At 50.8% G+C, this 20,464-nt stretch overlaps 7 protein-coding genes across 7 annotated transcripts; 4 read left to right on the top strand and 3 right to left on the bottom strand.

Moving 5' to 3' along the window:
- Positions 1-2,097: 2,097 nt before the first annotated feature.
- Positions 2,098-2,962, top strand: EPUS_03307 (uncharacterized protein; the record flags this gene model as incomplete). The annotated part of the gene is made up of 2 exons (XM_007805130.1): positions 2,098-2,637; positions 2,720-2,962. The coding sequence occupies 2 exons, from the start codon at positions 2,098-2,100 to the stop codon at positions 2,960-2,962; spliced, it is 783 nt and encodes a 260-aa protein (XP_007803321.1).
- Positions 2,963-4,705: 1,743 nt separating this feature from the next.
- EPUS_03306 (uncharacterized protein) lies at positions 4,706-6,004 on the bottom strand (the record flags this gene model as incomplete). Its single annotated transcript, XM_007805129.1, has 1 exon — positions 4,706-6,004. The coding sequence occupies one exon, from the start codon at positions 6,002-6,004 to the stop codon at positions 4,706-4,708; it is 1,299 nt and encodes a 432-aa protein (XP_007803320.1).
- A 772-nt stretch (positions 6,005-6,776) lies between these two features.
- EPUS_03305 (uncharacterized protein) lies at positions 6,777-7,220 on the top strand (the record flags this gene model as incomplete). Its single annotated transcript, XM_007805128.1, has 1 exon — positions 6,777-7,220. One exon carries the CDS (start codon positions 6,777-6,779, stop codon positions 7,218-7,220), a length of 444 nt encoding a protein of 147 aa, XP_007803319.1.
- Positions 7,221-7,956: 736 nt separating this feature from the next.
- Positions 7,957-10,637, bottom strand: EPUS_03304 (uncharacterized protein; the record flags this gene model as incomplete). Its single annotated transcript, XM_007805127.1, has 5 exons — positions 7,957-8,844; positions 8,894-9,447; positions 9,494-9,775; positions 9,822-10,160; positions 10,214-10,637. The coding sequence occupies 5 exons, from the start codon at positions 10,635-10,637 to the stop codon at positions 7,957-7,959; spliced, it is 2,487 nt and encodes an 828-aa protein (XP_007803318.1).
- Positions 10,638-14,234: 3,597 nt separating this feature from the next.
- On the top strand, positions 14,235-14,837 carry EPUS_03303 (uncharacterized protein; the record flags this gene model as incomplete). Its single annotated transcript, XM_007805126.1, has 1 exon — positions 14,235-14,837. The coding sequence occupies one exon, from the start codon at positions 14,235-14,237 to the stop codon at positions 14,835-14,837; it is 603 nt and encodes a 200-aa protein (XP_007803317.1).
- An 862-nt stretch (positions 14,838-15,699) lies between these two features.
- Positions 15,700-18,654, bottom strand: EPUS_03302 (uncharacterized protein; the record flags this gene model as incomplete). The annotated part of the gene is made up of 1 exon (XM_007805125.1): positions 15,700-18,654. One exon carries the CDS (start codon positions 18,652-18,654, stop codon positions 15,700-15,702), a length of 2,955 nt encoding a protein of 984 aa, XP_007803316.1.
- A 431-nt stretch (positions 18,655-19,085) lies between these two features.
- On the top strand, positions 19,086-20,435 carry EPUS_03301 (Acetyl-CoA acetyltransferase; the record flags this gene model as incomplete). Its single annotated transcript, XM_007805124.1, has 4 exons — positions 19,086-19,200; positions 19,253-19,328; positions 19,378-19,870; positions 19,917-20,435. 4 exons carry the CDS (start codon positions 19,086-19,088, stop codon positions 20,433-20,435), a joined length of 1,203 nt encoding a protein of 400 aa, XP_007803315.1.
- Positions 20,436-20,464: the final 29 nt, after the last annotated feature.

Here is a 20,464-nt window from a genome sequence, read left to right as displayed (position 1 = left end):
GCCTGCTTCCAACGTGACACGTGACATTATCCTAAGACTGCTCTTTGACTGGAAACGGTCGTTAAACTATCGACTGCAAGAGATCTGTATCTCTGGACCCGTCGCCAGCTCATTCTGGGTCGGTATTGACATTCGAGGTCGGACTCAAGTTTAAAGCAAGCCTCTCTGACACCCTCTGCGCCCCTGATGAGGTTAAAGAAGACAAGGAGATTCGGACCTCTGAATTCAAATAAGCGGGATCCTTGTACCTAGCGAGTAAAAGAACAGGGCGCCCTGTACGCATATATACAACGACTCTGTAATCAAGGCGGAGTATAAATATAGGGTCGGCATACTCTAGAGCTGTCAGACAGCTGCCCTGTTCAAAAAGGCCACTAACCTTTTCCCCACCTTGACAATCACGACACCCTTTAAGGTCCTGTCGCCTTTCCTCTTTTAACTTACGTAATACTCTATTAGAGCTAGGCCACACATTAATAATGACAACACTAACTAGTGACTAGTCACTAATACGCGAGAACATAAGAGCAGCCCCCTAGACCGCATTTGATACAGCTGCCTTCAACTTATCTAGCCCGGCCAGGACTGACAACCCTGTTCCCTCTGCTGAGAATAATTACCTTAATCCTATTTCACCTTTCAACCTTTCTAATCCTCTTGCTAGAGTAGCTTAGCTAAGAGTAATTATATTAGCTAATCTTTAATCTAGTATTAACATTATTCTAGCTAAGCTATAGTAATAGGGAGTGCAAGAATAAGCTCTGATTAACTAGATAGCTGAGAGGGTCGCCTTAAAGCTAGCGAAAACAGCAAATACTAACGCTAACTTAGTCTACTAAATTTCAGAGTACGCTACGTAGCTTGCTGCTGCTAGTCAAGAATTAGAGAAACAAAATACAGCCCTGCAAGAACGGAATATGGCCCTGTAAGAAAAAATTGCTGACCTAACAGAGCAGGTGACTTGTCATCAGGCGTTTACACGTTAGGCGCCTGCCTTCTTAATATCTTTTATATATTCCAACCTATATACAGAGACAGTGGCCAGCTCGTGATAGAAGGCCATTCCTACAGATCCTTTTCCAAAGGTAAAGCGTACCTTAAACCCGTTATTAACCTTCTTCTTATTGCCTCTTCTAAGGCCTATTCTGATATAAGCGTAGGATTATATCGCCCTTGTAAGACCGGCTCTTATAAGCCAGGAAGCAAGAGAGCTAGCACAGAGCCCCCTAGATCAACTTTTCTCTTGCCTCTTGCTATTAAGGATCTCTGCAAGAGTACTTCTAAGACCTTTAGTGGCCTAAGCGGCCCTAAGGATATCCTAGTCAAAGATTAGATTTATAAGACTCGCTCTCTTATTAGCCCTTTCCCTCAGGATGACTCACAGATTATAAGATTTGTTACCAGCCTTGTGTAAAGGGCCCTGCTAGAGACTACATCTGCGAGCGCCTTAAACTAACGTCACTATACCCTATTCGGACGCCTGAGGAGATCTTCGCTATTATAAAGCAAGCCTTTAGAGAAAGCAACATGCTACGCTAATAACGTGCTAAGACAGCCTACGCCGCCCTACGTTAGGGTGACCGACCGTTTGACGCTTTCTGGGCTGACTTCACGTGTCGCGAATGCACCGCTCCCAACACATCCCGTCGAACACATATAGACGTAACTTGGAATCATTATTCTATGTTCTGCTTTGGATCTGCGCGCGTCGAGTATAGAAAAGACAGTTTTATGACACATACAGATCTAGACTTGTTGTGCTTGATGTTTGTGACCGAAGAGTCGTCTCTACCGCTCTGATGGCTTTATTTCTTGATTTTATGCGGAGGGCTTCTTGTGCCATCACGTGTCTGGATCGCAGTGCTAAGATCTGAGATGTACCAGCTTTGACTTGCGTACCTCGGTGCAAATCCAGCGCCTGGGGAGAAGTATGATTGCCCGTAGCTCCCACCGCAGTATCCCCAGCCAATCAGATCAGCTATAGGCTTGGCCTGTATGAATCTCTCCAATAAGGAAAACAGCTTAGGAGCTTTCATCTTTTTCTTTTTCTTTTCCTCTTCCTCTTCCTCTTCCTCTTCCTCAACCTGGGAGGCCAATATGCCCCAATCTCTACGGCTTACACGCTGCCGTATGCCAGCCAAACTGTATTGTGAACGTAGTGTCCCAGTTGGCTTCCCAACAGGACGATTCTCTCGGGCCATCACACCCCTATCCTCTCCTTTAATCACATCTGCTCCAATATCACATCCACACGTCCCCCCTTCCTCCTGCTCCCTCTTTTCTACCACCTCACACCACCTCAAGAAGGGAGCCTCCAAAGCCAGAAAATCCATCTCCGCCTCCAACACCGAGCACATTCCAGACAACAAGGCCCAAACCAACCGTGACCGCGAGATCGACCCCTACGATTTTTCTGACCTAGAAGCCAAGATTAAACATCAAGCCGACTGGCTGCGTGATAGCCTGCAGAAGCTTCGCACGGGAGGCCGTCTGAGCGCCGAGACAATTGAGGGTTTGCAGGTCGAGATCAAGCATGGACTCCAAGATAAGAAGGTGGAGAAGTTGAGGTTGGGGGATCTAGCTACGGTGGTGCCTAGGGGAGGCAGGTTGATGGGCGTTATGGTTAATGAGGAGGCTGTACGTCTGTTACAATTCCCTGTCTTTTTGGGGGCTATTGTATGGCTCGTGTGCTTAAAACTGATTTTATTCCTTATACTAGCACATTAAACCCATAACCACATCAATTCAATCCTCGCCCTACTCGCTGACACCACAACCCGACCCTCAAAACCCACTGCAGCTCAACGTCCCTATCCCACCTCCCACAGCAGAATCACGCGCGCAATCTCTTGCGGACGCGAAAAGAGAGTTCGAAAAAGCTGGGTTGGGGATCCGCGAAGCGAGGGGCCAATGGCAAAAGTGGTACCAGAAGGCTAAGAAAGAAGCTGGTTATCAGGGATGAGTTGGAGAAGGCGCATAAGAGGATGGAAGGCGTGGTGGAGAAGGGGCATAAGAGCTTGAAGGAGATATTTGATCAGGCGGTCAAGAACATGGAGAGGTAGAGCAGGAGGTTGATCTGAATGTGCTCTGAGGTTCCGCCTCCAAGATAAAAGAAACGCCTGTGGATGTGTTTGAATCTGTCAAGCGGAAAAAGTGGTACATGATCACACATCGCCTTCACTAAGCGATGGCAATCATGGTATAATCCAACTGGTAAAAGCTCATACAGACCTGAAAGGAGGCCTGGCACCGTTCAAGGCCCGATCATCGATCAGACAAGGCAGCGCAAAATGTACATCAAAGTACAAGTCATACTTCACGAGCGCTACGCGCACCCCTTCCTCCTCGACCACGCACCACATCTTCTTGCTATTGTTTTCATGCTTTCCAACATTTATTTCATACTTGAAGCCACCAAGCCGAATGCAAGGGAAGGAGTCATATATCAGAAATATCAGCATCTTTCCCCTCCCCTTTTCCCGAAGTTGAGAAGAACATCGTGCATGGAAGTGTGTAAAAGATGTCAGACAGAGTCATCACTTTGTCCACTATGTCCCAAGAACTGGTGTCGTCAATCTTTGACTATTGTCCGTTCTCATCCTGCCTTCCTTCGTTCATTGTTTCATCATCCTCTTCTCTTCTGCTCCTCTTGCTCTCTGTGCCTCGACTGCGCAATATTCATCGCTGTTCCTCTTCCACAGTTGCCATTTATCTACCGTTCGCGATGACCCCGGGCAGGAAAGCAGGAAGCAGGAAAGCATACACACACTACATCCGGGCGGGCAGACATGCGGCGACTCCCGCACACACCCCATCCAGACCAAAGAGATTCCATCCCACTCCATTCCACCAGCAGCCGGATAGCCGGGCAGCCGGGCAGTCCGCAAACCAGCAGCTGAAACCAAAACAGCCATCAAGCGCATACTCGAAAACCTCACCCAATTTTCATCCCCCAACTCCACATGCAAAGATCTCCCCCTTTTACAGTATATCTCTCAACGGCACAGGAAACAGCCATCAATCTCCTCATCATCTGAACGACTGATTCGCTATCCTACATCCCAATTCTTCCCCTCTTTTCCCTTCACCCTCCTGACGGGGTGAAGGGGCTTCCACCAGCCCATCTATACAAAATGTACAAATGGTGAGGACAGAATGGCACAGAAGAAAACCGAACCCAGTGTCTATGTCTCTAAGCTGACAGAAGATACTTCTTTTTCTTACTTCCGTAAGATCGGGCGTATGTGCGTAACTCGCACATGCATGCATCGCATTGTTACTGTGCCCGAGACCTTTCAATCTCTTCGCTCTTGGGTATAGCTATAATACCGCACTCATTCTTGATGGGGGGTTTGGTTTTATAGAGAGGGAGAGAGGGAGATGGCGGGGAGAGACGGGAAGGGAAGAGGGGGGAGAAGGCAGTGGATTGAACTGAGAGCGAGGAGCCCAAAGTCCACGTGCAGGGTCGGACTGTAGGCTGTGGGCTGTAGCGGGTAAGAGAAGCTCACACGGAAGGGATTTAGGGGCATGGCACAGCGCTGATAAAGGATGTTGAGAAGCTCGTGATTCTGTGGTTGTACCGAATCTCGCCATGATGTTGAGCGATTACACGATCTACGGACTGAATGCTCGATCAAGAGAGGCATGTCGTCAGATGACGATAATCTACAATTCAAGCTTCTCCCTGCACCCTGTCCCATCACATTCAAGCCCCTTCCTCAGCCTGAGCCTGAGCCCTAACACGCCGCTGCGGCGTCGTCGCCAACAATCCCTGAATGGTGGACATCAGCTGCTCCTGCTCCTTGGCGTGATATGTCTCATTGTTGCCCAAGATCCTCATCACGTCGCCCAGGAACGCAGGCCTCTTTCTTCCTCCCTCCTTCCCTTTCTGCGTCTGCGTCTGCATATCCTTCCACCCCGCCTCAAGAGGAGGATACTCGCCGCGAACAAACTCCCGAGCCAGCACCACGCGATCCTTCTCCCTGATGCCCTCAAACGAGCTCTCCTTCGGTGTGACCTCCTTGCCCGTCCGTTCTGTGATGCGATCCGCCGTCCTCTCGGCCAGCCCGCGCGCGATCTGCAGAACCTGCTCCTTCTCCTGCGCCGACTCAAAGTGAACCAACTCCTGTCCGCGGTGCAACCTCTCCGCCAAGTCCTCCGGCGTCTCGTAGTCATGTGGGATCCTCCTCGCCGCCCAACGCAGCTTCTCCTCCACGCCCATGATCATGCCGGTTCTGCCCGTGGGGATACTCGGCCAGTCGACCCGGAGATCCTCCAGACTCAACTCCTCGGGAACATGATCCACCCACTCGCGGGGAGGCGGGCCCAGGTGAGCCTCGATCTTGGCGGCTGCATCCTTCAGGTGCTCGCTGTCCCCACCCTCCTCCATGTCTGCGTTGTTGTCACGTCGGCGCCGTGTTCTGTCTCTTCCACCGCGGCCTCTCCCCCCCGTGGCTCGTAGCATCCGCCCCGCCCCCCCAGCCCCACCGCCGCGCGCGCACGGCGGGACTGAGTTCGAACCGAGGACCCTGCGGTTGAGAGGTGCCGAGGGCGCGGGCGTCCAAGCTGCCGTTGCGGCGGGGGACGGACCTGATGAGCTAGGGGGAGCGAAGTCGCGGTATTGCCGGGTTATTCGGACTGGGGTGTCGACGGCATCCGCGGTGATGAACTTGGGTAGGTTTTGTTGTTGGTTGTGCACGACGCTGCTGGAGCCGAGGCCCATGGAGGTATCGGATTGTTGGGGTTGGGAGGGCGAGCGGTTGGTTGGCTGGTTGTTTGCTTTGTCTATGTCTGTTCGGGGAGAGGAAGAAGAATTAGTACTGCTTGTAGGTGAAGGGGGGAAGGTCTGTGGGGTAGATGGTCGCTGACCTTCATCTCGTCGCAGTTGCATTGAGGATGAGTATTCTCGTGACGATGCTGATGATGATGCTGCAATGCTGCGCTGAACTAGGGGGAGATCATGTTGCATTGCCCTGAGAGCGTTGCCTGCTTGCCATCTGTACATGGTGAAGGCTGTGATGGGAAGTGATGCTGTGATTCAAGCTGTATAAAATGTCATCAATTGTCATGCATGGTGGACAAGAAAATGGTGCGCATACTATTGTTAGGAGGAGGCCAGGGCCTTTTGTCGAAATTAGCTACTAATACTCCTCAACATCAACAATACTTATGTCTCCTACTGTGATACTGGCGCTCTAGAGGACGCCAGGTTATTATCATGAAACTCGCGACTACTCCTCCATGTTAACAATACTTATGTCAATACTGGTGCCTTGGAGGACGCCGGTCCGTTATAACAAAACCACTACTAATCCACAATAAAAAATGCTTATGCTAATATGGTGTTTTGGAGGGCACCAGGCCCTTGTAATGAAATACAGCTCTGTCTTGGCCTGCCAAGCCTACTAAGCCCCTTTGGTGCATCTTTCCCGGAAAAGCTTAACGCCGCCTTCCTGAACCGAATATTATCCGACTGGGCACGCTAGCCTAATAAGGACTACGGCTAACGCCTAACGATTAAGCATCATCATGCATTGCTTATATTATTTCTTGTCTCGCTCGCAGTTGTTCTTCACTCTACCCTTAGTCTATGCGCATCATTTGCTCTCTTCAGCTTCAGCTTCACATACATTCTCCATCTATCTTTATCTCGTCATCTAAGGAAAGCGGTCACGATCACCGCGTCACAGCCTACGCACCCGATTTCCCCTCCCTCAAGCCATCGCATTCAACCCTCACAAACCTTTCCCCCCATCTGAATACCGATCTCCCCAACCATGATCCGCCGTCCTCCCACCTCGATCGGTCTCACAGCCGATGACCTCGCCATCTTTGAGAAACAATACGCGTCCGGCGAGATCTATGCGCACCACCACGACGACAACGATACGAACCACAAGGCTGGGAAGAAGCGGCGCGCACAAGGCCAGGATGGTGAGGCTCCGGGCGAACCGAATGAGGGAGGGATTCAGGCGGCTGGAGATGCGAATGCTGCAGAGGGACGCGAGGGTGATGGAGAGCTGACACAAGCGCAGCGGGCCGAGGAGGAGAGGAAGGCGAGAACCCGAGAGCAGAGAATCCTAGGGAGCACGGGCGATGTTGCTGCGGCGGCGGCGGATGAGGGTGGTGAGACTATGAACACAGGTGATGAGGGTGGGGTGGCAGGCAGTGGAGCTCAGACTGTGCTGCAGCAGCAACAACAGCAACAACCACAGCGCTGATCTACACTGGCAAAATTCTAACATACTCACAATCTGAAGAAGAAGAAGAAGAGATGTGGATTGGAAAGATATCTGAATATCAAAGCCGGTCACCATCCACTATGCTTCAAGATTGTTGTCTTCTCGGATGCAACGACACAGAAAGGTCTAGCGAACATCTAGATTGAAGTTGGATGAAGCAAGCTCGCAATCGAGTGGCGATGACATTGGAACATTACATGCAGGAGTGGAGGGAGGACTGCATTGCGCATAGCCAAAGGCTGAGACACATCATGCTTTCAGACACCTGTTCACCATGATGTGCTCTTTTCACACCTAGTCAGTCACGATTACATCCCTAAACTCTTCGACCTCTCAGACCCTACTTTCACGAGCATTATCGACAACTTAGATTCACGCCCATATTCAATACAAGATCCAAGATGAAATCAAACCTCTTTGATGCGAAAAAATTTCAAACAATTTGGGGGTATTTGGATAGTGGAAAAGACTGCTGAACGGTCAGCATATCTCAGGCCGCCACCGCCACCACCACCAACCCAAGTCAGCTCCAAAGGGGCATGCTGCTGCACCCAAAAATCTGCTCCCGATGCTCCAGTGGGCCAGCAGATAGAATGCCAGAAGTTCTTTGACAATAACATTTCCCTCCGTGATCTTTCATGCTTATCCCGAAAACAGTGGCACTTTTGTTACAGTACAAATGAATGAGTTTTTAGAAGAACGATGATGTGTGTGATCACCTCATCCGCTTCTGAGGCTGATTGTCCGCCTCAGCATAGATCCACCTCCTCTTGAGCCCATTAGGATCATATACGCTGGCGACGCTCTGCTGCCATTCTTTAGATGAGACGAATGTGCCTTGATAGCTGGATTGTTGTGCTTGAGACGTTTGCTCGTGCGGCTGTGGCTGTGGCTGTGGCTGTGGCTGCGGAGTAGAGGTGACCCTTCCTCCAGCAGAGCTTGCATACTGGGTCATGTAGGGGTTGGGGTTGGACGGCGAAATCGGTGTATGGGTCTGTTGTTGTACCACTGGGAAGTTCATGGCTGGAGAAGTTGTGGTCGCGCTGGGGGTTGGTGGTGGTGCCAATGCTGCTTGTGGAATGGAAAATGCCGTGTTCCAATGATGGAAGATTGGGGTTGGATTCCATTGCGCCTCATCAACACTGGGCATTGAAGGTTGAGGATATGCTTGCACGTAGTTGGTCATGGAATGGCTCGCGCTGTTTGGCGGCGGACCAGTGCCTCGATTTGGCTGCGAAAGAGGTGAGTCAACCCCAGACTCTCCCGAGATGGCCGAGACGGGAGGAGTCATGGTTTGTAGAGGATACGGTTGAGTTCTCTGCTGGCGGTAGGACTCGTTATCCGACATTTGAAGTCTCGGATAATGTGATTCCATGGGTGGACTTGGCTGGTAAGAATCCGAAGGTGTGCCGTATGGAAAGGACATCTTCAGTTCAAATGGCTTGTCCTTGTCTGCAGAAAATGCTTCACGCAAGGCGTCGATCTGAGCTTTCATATCCTGCATAGGGCATGCATTTATGCACTCTTCTAGAATACGCATATGACGAGTGAAAAAGTCTCGAGCGTCGCCATACAGCTCCGGATCAGGTGAAGTGATGGCAACCTGGAGAAGTCAATCAAGAGAGTGTGTGATATGATAGGAGCATGCTTACCAAATGCAGCATGACACAGGTGAGCACTGCATAGATAGTAAAGTTGATACCTCGCACCATGCACAGTAAACCTTGCAGGCCAAATTGGGAGATGATAGCTTCTTGCAAGCGGCAGAGAACTTTCGCTGAAGTATAACAGGATGTCATATGCTGCTTCCATGCACTATCGGCGGCAAACGACTTGGACGCCATCAATTGAGGCCTTTGCAGCATGATGCGTCCTAACTGATAGTGAACGTGCATGTTCCCAATGAAGTGAGAGGGCAACCATGGTGGTGTGCCGTCAGTAGAAAGATTCAACTGTAGGTCTTCAGGCAGAGCGTCAGGCCAACTGTCAAAAGCTTGGTTGTGTGCCACGAATTTAGGATGACCTCCCCAACCTTCCGTCTTCCTCAATTCATGATACGTTTCCGCAATCGTACGGATGTTACGTACGTTCCGCACGAAATAGGCGAATTGACGAGAAATGGTGGCCTCGAAAGGATCAATCTCGGAGCATGGTGGCCTTGTATCGATATCAACAGTCTCAATATCAACCTCGTAATCATAGCGGCCTGGGCTTGTCAGAGGAAATTCCCGTTACCGTGGTTAAATGCTTACCCTGTGGTCCGCCAATGACCGTCTCACAGACCATCAACGTCTGCCACACTCTAGTCTTAGCCAAACACTCAACGGGGCTCGACCCACAAGTCTTTTCATTCTTATGCACCTCATGGTGTTCGTGCAGCTCCAGATCTTTGGCCATTGCAGCAATGGTCTTACACGTCATCCAGGAACGGTAATAGTATCCCCTTTTTGGGGCGGCCTCTCGAGCTTTGAGTAAAAGCAAAAGAGCTTGAATCGTGCTCAGCCGAGGGGTGTCCAAGAAGGAGTCCTCCTGCTCTATAGCTAGTCAGCCATAGCGCGATACCAGGGAGAAAATACTCACTGTTGGCCAACGCTAGCCATTGCGCTCCCTGGGCAGGGTCATCAGATAGGCGTCCAGCACATGCCAACATAGCCTCCAACAATAATGGAGATATCGAGCCACGGTCGGTCTGCCACTGCTGGTAGAAATGACTCCTATTGACAACAGGTACGTATGGATGCACGTCGGAGAAGAAGATTTTAAAGTAGTGTTCAGCTTCCTCTTCGGATGGCATAAGTGCTGGAGGTATACGGATCTGAGATCCATATCTGGTGTCTAAAGGCGGGAGCTCGATTTCTTTGTCACGCACAGGCGCTGCGGGTTCGGCAACATTTCTGCTTGGTCTTCGCAAATAGGGAGCTTTAGCAAAATTTAGCATTCGGCCTCAGCAGTAAGATTCCTGGACTACCCACCAGTGCCACTCTCGTCAATCTTCAGTTCTCCAAGTGCTTCGCTCAAACCCTCTGCGGTGGAAGAGTCCTGTTCCGACGGCTCACTGATACTACGTGTGATTGTTGCCATTGCTGGAGGGTAAAACGCTTGGGAGTCAGCGGTCGCGTTGACACCTGCAGGATTTGACGGCGGATAGAGCCCATCATAGGAACGTGGTTGTGTGTCTGAAGAGAAAAACTGGGGGATTGCGGAATATGGTGCGAGAGCAGGTTGGTAGACATGACGACTATTGTCGAATTGAGGGTATGACGTCTTACTGGTGTAGTCCAATGCTGGCTTTGTATTCTGAATGGGGGTCGAATCACTGGGGTTGACGAAGTGATAGCTCGAATCCTCCTGAGAGTCTACCACATGATCTGCTCCGGAGATATCTTGATCGATCATTGTCGGCGGGACACACTGCAATTTCAAACGGTTGCATGCAGAGCACGGCCACGTGTTGGTCGTTACCGCATCGCACTTGATCTTTCGACGTCGGCAACCTTCACAGGCTCTCATCACTGGCTGAGGTCAGACATGCAGAAATTTATGTACGTGTCGAGCGACGGTCTTACCCTTTAGGCGCTTGTGACGGTTATGTTCGTCCACAAATACGTAGTCTACCCAAGCAGTGAGCATCATGTTCGCTATCTGCGCCAGCACCAGGGACCATACTTCTCTGCCCCGGGACATTGATCTGCCCAAACGAAAAAGCCTGCATATTGAAGATTCGCTCTAAGCAGCTACCGCCAGAGTACAGAGTGACACTTCCGCCAGCGCTGCGCTCCAGCAGCATACGTGATATTTCAACGCCAATTGTGCAGAGAGACCCTATTGATGCTTCTGGATACTCGTAGACATTGGAGTTGAACGCAAACAGGACCGAATTGGCAAGCGCAGGGAATTATGGGCAGACCAGAAGCTTTCCAGGTTCCCCAGAGAGACTATCGCCTGCTTCCCCTGTCTAATCTTCGCAGCGGATAAACCTCCTTTCACGTGAAAGTGGATGCGTAGGATCGAGTCGCCCAAAACAGTAAGTCGTGACAGGAAATGGCCAGAACACGAGACAATAGAGGATGTGGAGGCGTGTCGTACAAAGAATCCTAAGAATAAATCGTGTGTGCAGGCTGATGGCTACCGTTGGGTCATATATTGGAAACAACGATTTTCAAAGGTCATTCCGGAGCCTGTTGTTGGACGAATGATTGTGATAATGCTACCAAGACCCGCCGGTTCGTTGATTCACGCCCATGAACGCCCCTCATTTCCAGCTTGATCAAGCCCACGTACAGAGATGATAGACGTCATGCAGACGTTTTCTTTTCAAGAATGTAGAGGCTGAGCCAGAGAAATAGCTGGGATCCAAGCCAACAATGGCTTTGCTCTGCGATACTGCAAGGGCGTTCAAACGGCTAGAAATGCGCCGCTGGGCGAAGGGTTAGTGAGATCCTGCGCAACGGCTACGTACAACCGAGGATGTTCTGGAAGAGTANNGGGGGGGGGGTGACTGAGCCAAAGGGACAGGATGTGACCCTTGGACTCCATGCGCCAACTTGGATCACAAAATCTTCCCTGCGCCTCGTAAATTCACAGAAAAGCAATGCAGCCTTCTTTCTCCACATTGTGTTGCCTTCCCAAAACTACCCTCCCAGATCATGTTTGTGCATGGGTACGCCACTTGGCTTGTCAACTCGAATCGTCAGGTGGGGCAAAGTGATTGCGCATACACCAACGGCTCTACTCGCAGTTACCGCCTCTCCCCTCATGCGCACGAGAGTCTTTTCAATCAAGGGCGGCGCCAAATGGTACTCGTATGCCAGATCTGCCACTGGCACAGATGACCCACTGCACAGTACCGTAGCATCCGCAATCTAAAGCGCTTATCACCATTGGGTGATGCGATAGAAATGCATGCTGACTAGGGGCCCCATGTCCGCCCTAACTTGAAGGTTGATTGGCTCCTTCTCAGGTCAGTGGAATGAATTTCGTCCGGAGGCAATCGACGTCGACCTCTAACTTTGCTTGCGGTGATCCATACAGCTTCAGAAAATATCGTTGACTGTGTCAGGAAAACCACTTTGGATTCCGTAGGCAACAACGCATACGTACACTTGGGTATCTATTCCTGTGGACAGCTACATCTTTCGACCTTTGCAAGCCAGATTTGCTAAGAGGTCTAGTATCCAAGGGTGAAACTCTAGCTGGTGATGTGACAGCTGGCGGGAATAGGGCGTTGCGGCGTTAAAGGAGCCAGAGGCGTCAGGACTTTGTTGGTGGTAAACCCCTTCGTTATTGGCTGTATCTCTGCATCTTGAACATCGCAGTACGTAGTCATACACGGGTCAAGTCTGGAGTGATCGACGATGTGTCCATTGGCATGACCCCCACTAAGTTAGGTTCTAGTGGAACTTTTCCCGACAAGGGGCCCAAGGGAGACGGGTTGGGATCCTTAATTGTGCTCCGTGATCCCTATACACCAGTAAGAAGATACACCACAACATACGATCCTTTATTTGACGGGACCTTAATCGGGACAGCTTTGAGCATTGACGAGTCGATCAGCCATGGAAATTGCTTGAATGGTGGTCGAAATTGAAGAGTCAAGACATGGGCCCAGTTGTCCACAAAGAATGACAACGACAGGGGCTTGAGAGTAAGTTAGATCAATAAATCCTGCTTTAAGCAGGATACACCTACGGTCTTGGTTTGATAGTTCATTAGTCCTGTGCCTATGATGAGGTCTGCTCAGTGCGCAAGGTACGAGGTTGAGGTTATCAGCCCGGCGAAAACGGTTCCAACCCAGTGTATCATATGAAAGCTAACAGACTTGATTCGGCTCCAGCTACGAAATTAGACCCCTTTTGGGAAGCAGCGTTGTAACCTCAGTGCGATTACTCCGTATTCAAGTCTCAAAGCCGGGGGCTTGCGCCTTTCCACATTTCTTTTCCCGGTTTCCTACGCTGGGGAGATTACGGATTGGTTGCTTGTTGGGAAACTATCACCGCCATAGTACGTAGTATGTTTCCAGTCGAGAGCAATAATCTCCCTATCACGAATCACGAGCTGCTCCAAGGAAGTGCGACCGATAGCGAGGTGGACCTTCTCCTTTTTCTTCTATCTATAATCTGGCTGATTATAGAAACGATTGCTGCGGCCTCGGGATTCGTTCCGGATTGCCCTGTGCTAAGTAGGGAGGGATGGTCCTGCATTGTTGGCGAATGATGTTATTCGCGCCTTTGTGTTGCAGCTGCAACCGACAGGCAGGCATGCGCTTACAGGCATGCGCTTACGTAGTATGCAAAGATAGGAGTTTCTAGAAGCATTGTTCCCGAGGGAAACATGCGAGCAGGAATTTATTAAACTTTGTCCTTGTGATGAGCAAAAGAAAATCCTCGCATGGGGTCGTGATCTTCAGGTCCAGGTCCAGGTCCAGGTCAAGGTCAAGGTCAAGGGACCTCCGGACCCTCTTGCCATACACACACACAGGCCATTTCCAGTTATGCAGGATAAGAAGAAGAATAAATACCTTAAAATTACTAGCGTTCGGTTGTGGTATGACAGAGGGGAATGCTAATGCACTATTACTCGCAAAGATGACAAGTGCATATCCCATATCCTTGACAGTGACAATCAACTCCATAGCCAAGAAAAAGCAGCAACAGCAGAGGAATAACAATGACATGACGCCAACAGCGTACAGGGACAAGCGACAGCAAGGGCTAAGCAGCAGCAACATCTGTAGCTGTCGTGATTGATGGTCTGTTGTGGTCCTGGACAGTGGTATATCACCATCTGGTGTCACTTGTGAGAGGTTCAAAATTAAGTAGCCGAGCCCCCACTTTGCCACTTTCTCTTTCTCTTTCTCTTTCTTTTTCTCGGTCTCGGTAGATCTATCATCTCGCTGGTGCGGCCTACGTACTACTACGAACACTCATCTTATAGTTAGTCGTCGTCTTCAAAAGTTGGTGCTTTCAACCGACTTCATCACTTGGTCAAATCATCATGGCAGACCCTCAGAACGCCAACCCTACCATCTTGAATGCCTCTGACCTCCCCACAAGAAGGCGACGAGCATCTTCGGACAAGACCGCCCAGAATGGTCCAGGCATTTTCTCCTATCCGTCACCAGCCTACTCCAATGATCCTTTTTCACAAGCAACAAACTCCAAAGCCGAGTCTGACAGTGACTCCGACTCCATTGTTGAGCCCATCGACGAACAAGAAATCTACGATCTGATCTCCACCATATCCGATCCAGAACATCCATTGTCGCTGGGCTCCCTGGCAGTCGTCTCATTGCCAGACATCTCCATCAAGCCCACTATACCATCAAGACCTCAATCGACACTTCAGACCGTCACCGTCCTCGTCACACCCACCATCACACATTGCAGTCTCGCCACCGTCATCGGGCTGGGTGTTCGCGTGCGGCTAGAGCAATCTTTGCCGGCTCGATTCAGGGTTGATGTCAGGATCAAGGAAGGCACGCATAGCACGGCCGAGGAAGTGAACAAGCAGCTTGCGGATAAGGAGCGCGTTGCTGCAGCCATGGAAAATGGCACTCTGATGGGTGTGGTGAAGAAAATGCTCGAGACTTGTCAATGAATGTCGACCCACATCTCAAAGTTTATAATGAACGAGAAGCCATCAGCTGGAGAACAGGAGCCTGCGCTTCAGCTGCAAGCCCACTATTACAAAACTCGCTCGGGTGCACAGAGCCTGCACTCTACCCGTGAACGAGTCCGGCATACATACGCTACTCAGGTGTGCAATTTAACAGCCTTACCGTACCAGAAATGATGACTGCCTCGTTAGCTGTCGAAACCCTCCCGGCACCATACAGATACGGATTGCCACCGCTCTTGGAAGCGTTCAGATAGGACAAGGATATCAGCGTATCTCTTTAACACCCTCCGAACGAAGATTGCATATCAACGCACAGCCAGACCAGCATGAGGCCATCACATCACTAAGACAGTGCAAGCGAGGACGCGATAGATGAAGCCACCTAGGGTCCCTGTTAAGGCGCGCAGATCAGATCTGAAGCACCAACCTATTTCCTCGCAAAACCAATACAGCGTCCAGGGAGCCATGGTGAGACAAGAGCGCGTATCTATGCAGCCACGAAACGAAATTCTGGGCTGGGGGCCTCAGTCGTACTGGGACCACGCGAAAGGACAGTAGCAGGCATGCAGAGTCATGATAGATGTTAGAGCTTAGAAGAAGAGGGTGGGAAGCCGCATTCTCCCAGTTCTATTATTCATGATAAGACGACATATTTTGCGTCTCATCAGTTCCCGCTCCATGTGGAGGTCATGCATCCTCACTGGGTACTGAACATCACTTTCAAACGTGCAACACCTTGAAAAATCGTCTCCGATATTCCTCTACTTCTTCTCTTCTCTGGTCCCTCATTCGCATTGACCCCCATCAATTCGAACCAACCGTCCCATTCTACACCACACCTTCACTCTCCCAACACCCCACTCTCCCTCAAACCCCTCCAAAGCTCAGGCTCCAAAAACTTCCCCACCCCCACGTCCTCCGCCAACCCCTTCCTCCGCCGGGTCTTGACCACAAAATCCCTCGCCGTCGCCATCGCGCTCGCCATCTCCAACGGCCTCAACTTGACACTCTTGTCCAACGGATCGCCCGGAACGACGGTCCACTTGTCAAAGACTAGACTGACGTTGGCCGCGCCCTGGGTGTGGATGCGGAGATCGGTCTCGAAGCCAAAGGAGTCGATGACGGGGATCAGGCCGCGCACCGCGTAGAGCGGCGTGCCTGCGATGGGGCCGTCGGATAACACGTGGCCGCGGCGCCGGGAGAGGACGGTATAGAGACTTGCCACCGAGTCAGCCGGCCCGGTCATGGCGCACGTGTACATCGGCTCCATGAGCCGGGGCGAAGCCATCAGGAAGGAAGAGTAGACTGCCCTTCGTGCGGTGGGGATGATCTGCCCTCCGCCGCGAAAGATCGCTTCGTCTGCCAGGCTGACGTCCGTGAGTCGGAACTTGGTATTTCGGATCGGTTCTTCACATAAGGGTCCTTCGCGCGTCCCCCACTGGAAACCCTGTTTGATACCCTCTTGCACCGTGCGGAGGGACTTCTTATCGATCTTCGAAGGTAAGGTGTCATCCACGAGGATATTCGGCCCCTGTTCGTCCGGACCAAAGGCCCAGATCGATCTGGCAGACAGCTTATCCCAATCGTATTTCTGCTCGAAGAACTGCGCGACTTTTCGGACGGGATCTTTGATCCTGACGCGCCCGGCTTCGATGTCCTCGGCGATGCCGTCGTCCAGCGGCTCCGCAATCATGGTGATTTTGTTTTTCTTGTTGGGAGTGATGGCGTAGCACATGATGGCGCTGGTCTCGACCACGGTCTCACAGAACCGGGTGACCGGGTCGGAGACTTTGATTTCCATCTCCGCATAGAGACGGCGAAGGTCGTGGAGGACGCAGTCCATGTAGAGCTCGCCAGTGCCGAGGACGACGTGTTCGCCCGACTCCTCGACTTTGGTGGATATCAGAGGGTAGGATTTGTTGATCTTGCGGAGGCCGTCGAGCATTTTGGGGAGTTCGGATGGGTTTATTGGTTCGACGGCTACTTTGAAGACAGACGTAGTCAGGTGTCGGATTGGGGAGAAAATGTAGGCATCTTCATTCTCGTCGAGCTTCAGTGGGAATATGGTGGCAGTCTTGACGATCGAATTGTCAATGCCAGACAACAGCACCCAGTTGCCGGCTGGCACACCAGAAACAGGGATGTTGTATCTGGAGCAAGCCAGCCATGTGTCGGAGATTGTCGCAGTAGTCATGTCCTCTTCGTCTTCAAGGGTGTAGTTCTCTCCCAGAACACGGACCTGCTGGCCCGGATGAGCAGTACCACTCATGATGCGACCGAAGGAATGGAAGCGAGAGGCATCAACGGTAGAGAAGAGTTTAGCCACGTGTATGACAAGTGGGCCATCTTGGTTGCACTGAGACATCGACGTGGCGATCTTGGTATCAAGCGGACCAGTGTAGTATCTATCGAGCTTCTTCTGAGCAGCCTCTATGGGCGATGGAACATGCTGGACAACCATGTCCACAAAGCCATCTGCTGGCCCAAAGAATTGCTCACAGACGAGCTTGAGAAGGACTTTAGCGTCAGTCTTTAGTTGTGACGGTTTTAATGATATGTTGAGAGTTGCCAGTGTAGCTTTAAGATCTTCCGGGCTCTCACTGATTGTATGAGAGTAGAGCTTATAGATCGGTTCGAGGACGAAATTGACGAATGTCCTTTTCGAACCTTCTTCCATTCCTTTTCGTGAGAATTTCCGACTCCTGGGATTGAACCAGATATCCCCCCATAGTCTTGCAGCAAACTCCGCTGCGTCAACCTTGGGATATGTCTCGGCATACATTTTGGCAAATGATTGCAAAGTGAAGACCCAGGCCATGCTACTACACGCGAAAGCAACGTTGCCCTTCTCCGGGCTCAGTCGTCTCTTTTCGTCTTGACCAGGGAGAGTGGTCTCGATGACTGTATTGACCTCTTCGACGACATGTTTCAGTTTGAAGTATGCATCATTTGGTGGGAGCTTGAGCTCCAATATCAGTCTATCAATTTTATTGATCACTAATGTCATGGGTAGATCTTCGAGGACTGCATGCTTGATGATCTGCTCCGTGTTGATCTGCACACCTTCCACGACGTCCACAATCAGGACCACTCCATCGACCAACCGTAAAGATGCGGCGACCTCATCCACAAAATTGACGTGGCCAGGTGTATCCAGTATATTGAACAGATGTGACTTCCCTCTTGTCCCCTGCAGCACCATGCTCATGGGTGCAGCTTTGATCGATAAGCCCCGTTCTCTTTCCAAGAAGTGGGTATCCGTATATCGTAGCTGTTCATCCCTCTTCCTCCCAACCCTCTTGTCCAGTCTCTCCTGCAGATCATGCGTCTGCATGACCAGCATGTCCATGAAAGCAGTTTTCCCATGGTGTAAATGTCCGGCAAAAGCAATGTTCCGTATCTGTTCCGGAAAGCTCAATAAATCTGTCATAAACTCACGTGAGTAGGTCACCGCTGGCAGATCAGCTTCTTGCACAGCAAACTTTTTCTTTTCCACAGGCGCAATGATGGGCTGGCTGAGAGGTTGCGCATCCTCCTCTTCTACCAGAGTTTCGACATCAGGACCATAGACTTGTGCCGCGGTGGGATAATATTGCTTGTCTTCATGAAGGATGACGGCGTTTGAGGGACCTTCATCATCCAGCTCCATCAACTGCTGCTCGTTGACTTCCTCCGCCGCCGCTTCTGAATCTTCATCGTAAACGTAGGATGGCCCAGCTTCGCGATTCTGCGATTCATCTTCTGACTCGGGAGCTTCTCCGATAAAGTTCCCAAACTCGTCGTAAAGGTCGTCCATGGTCCAACCGGTGCAGACCCTGGTGAAGAAATACCGCCTGTATGGCTTCAGCAAACCTCCAGACTTTCACCCATGAATGACCAGAAATTTTGTTGGTGTATCGAAAGCTAGTTCTTGGCCAGCATGCGGCATCCGACACTCGGGCCTCCGGGTCTAGGTTGTTAGGCGTCTGTGCGGGTACAGGCCTTAACCGGCGTTCGGGAACGCAAGTCAGCTGTGGTTCCTGATGCCACTCGGCAAAGCTGCAGCTTAAGAAAAGTTGGAGAGAGATCTACATAAACGCTCCCCCAGGACCTGTCACCATCCAGCATTCAACACTAGTCAGGCAAATATTAAAAGACATAACTGTCTATTCCACTATTTCTACATCATCCAGCATCCTGTGGCTCTCTCTATACTTGTCCTCCCATTAAGATCCTCCAAGTACGATCATGCCTGACCTTCCACCTGTCTATATTGTCTCCGCAGTCAGAACACCAATTGGCTCCTTCCTGGGGAGTCTTTCGAGCCTCACTGCTCCCCAACTTGGTTCACATGCTATCAAAGGTTTATATGGCATTGAAGCTATATATTGGGTGGAGACTGACTATAACTCTAGCTGCTCTACTGCGAGTCCCTGAAATCAAGCCTTCGGACGTGGAAGAAGTCTTCTTTGGCAATGTCATCTCTGCAGGGTATGCCATATGCTCAAAGTCTCTCTGTTTACGCTCACCATGGCTACAGTATCGGTCAGAACCCAGCACGCCAGTGCGCACTTGGTGCCGGCCTTTCGGAGGAGACGGTTTGCACGACTGTGAACAAAGTATGCGCCTCGAGCCTGAAAGCAATCATACTCGGAGCTCAGACGATCATGACGAGCAACGCGGACATCATTGTTGCTGGAGGTGCAGAATCGATGTCTCAGGTGCCCCACTACCTGCCCAACATGCGCTCGGGTGCCAAGTACGGAGACCAAACTTTGGTTGATGGTGTACTGAGGGATGGTTTGACTGATGCATATGGAAAGAAAGATCACATGGGCTTGTCGGCAGAAGAATGTGCACAAGACCATAGCTTCGATCGAAAAGCGCAGGACGACTATGCCATCAGATCATATGAGAGAGCACAAGCTGCACAGAAGAGTGGGGCGTTTGACTGGGAGATTACTCCCGTTGAACTGCCAGGAGTGCGCGGAAAGCCCGGTATAACAATCGACAAAGATGATGAGCCTAAGAACGTGAGCATTATGAGATTGAACCCTGAGTGGTGACTGACTTGACTAGTTGAATGTTGACAAACTCCGAGCCATGAAGCCGGCATTCATTCCGAATGGTGGTACCGTCACCGCACCGAACGCATCACCACTGAATGACGGTGCAGCTGCAGTCATTTTGGTTTCAGAAGAGAAGATGAAATCCCTCAAACTGAAGCCCCTTGCCAAGATCCTCGGATGGGGAGACGCTGCGAAAGCACCAAATAAATTCACAACTGCGCCTGCATTGGCTATCCCAAAAGCGCTCAAGCATGCTGGAGTCGACGAGAAGAATGTCGACGCATTTGAAATCAATGAAGCATTCAGCGTGGTCGCTCTGGCCAATATGAAGCTCCTCAACCTTTCGGAGGACAAGGTCAACGTACATGGTGGAGCCGTGGCCATGGGACACCCTCTAGGCGCAAGTGGTGCAAGAATTCTAACAACTCTTCTGGGGGTATTGAAAGAGAAGAAGGGCAAGATAGGTTGCGTTGGTATTTGCAACGGTGGTGGAGGAGCTAGTGCTCTGGTTGTGGAGTCGATGATGTAGAAGTAAAGGAGGATGCTTTACTTCGTACG

This window comes from Endocarpon pusillum, assembly GCF_000464535.1.
Source record: "Endocarpon pusillum Z07020 unplaced genomic scaffold scaffold4044, whole genome shotgun sequence".
Lineage (NCBI taxonomy): Eukaryota > Fungi > Ascomycota > Eurotiomycetes > Verrucariales > Verrucariaceae > Endocarpon > Endocarpon pusillum.
The sequence above is the reverse complement of the archived record's forward strand: the minus strand, read 5'-3'. Positions and strand labels throughout refer to the sequence as shown.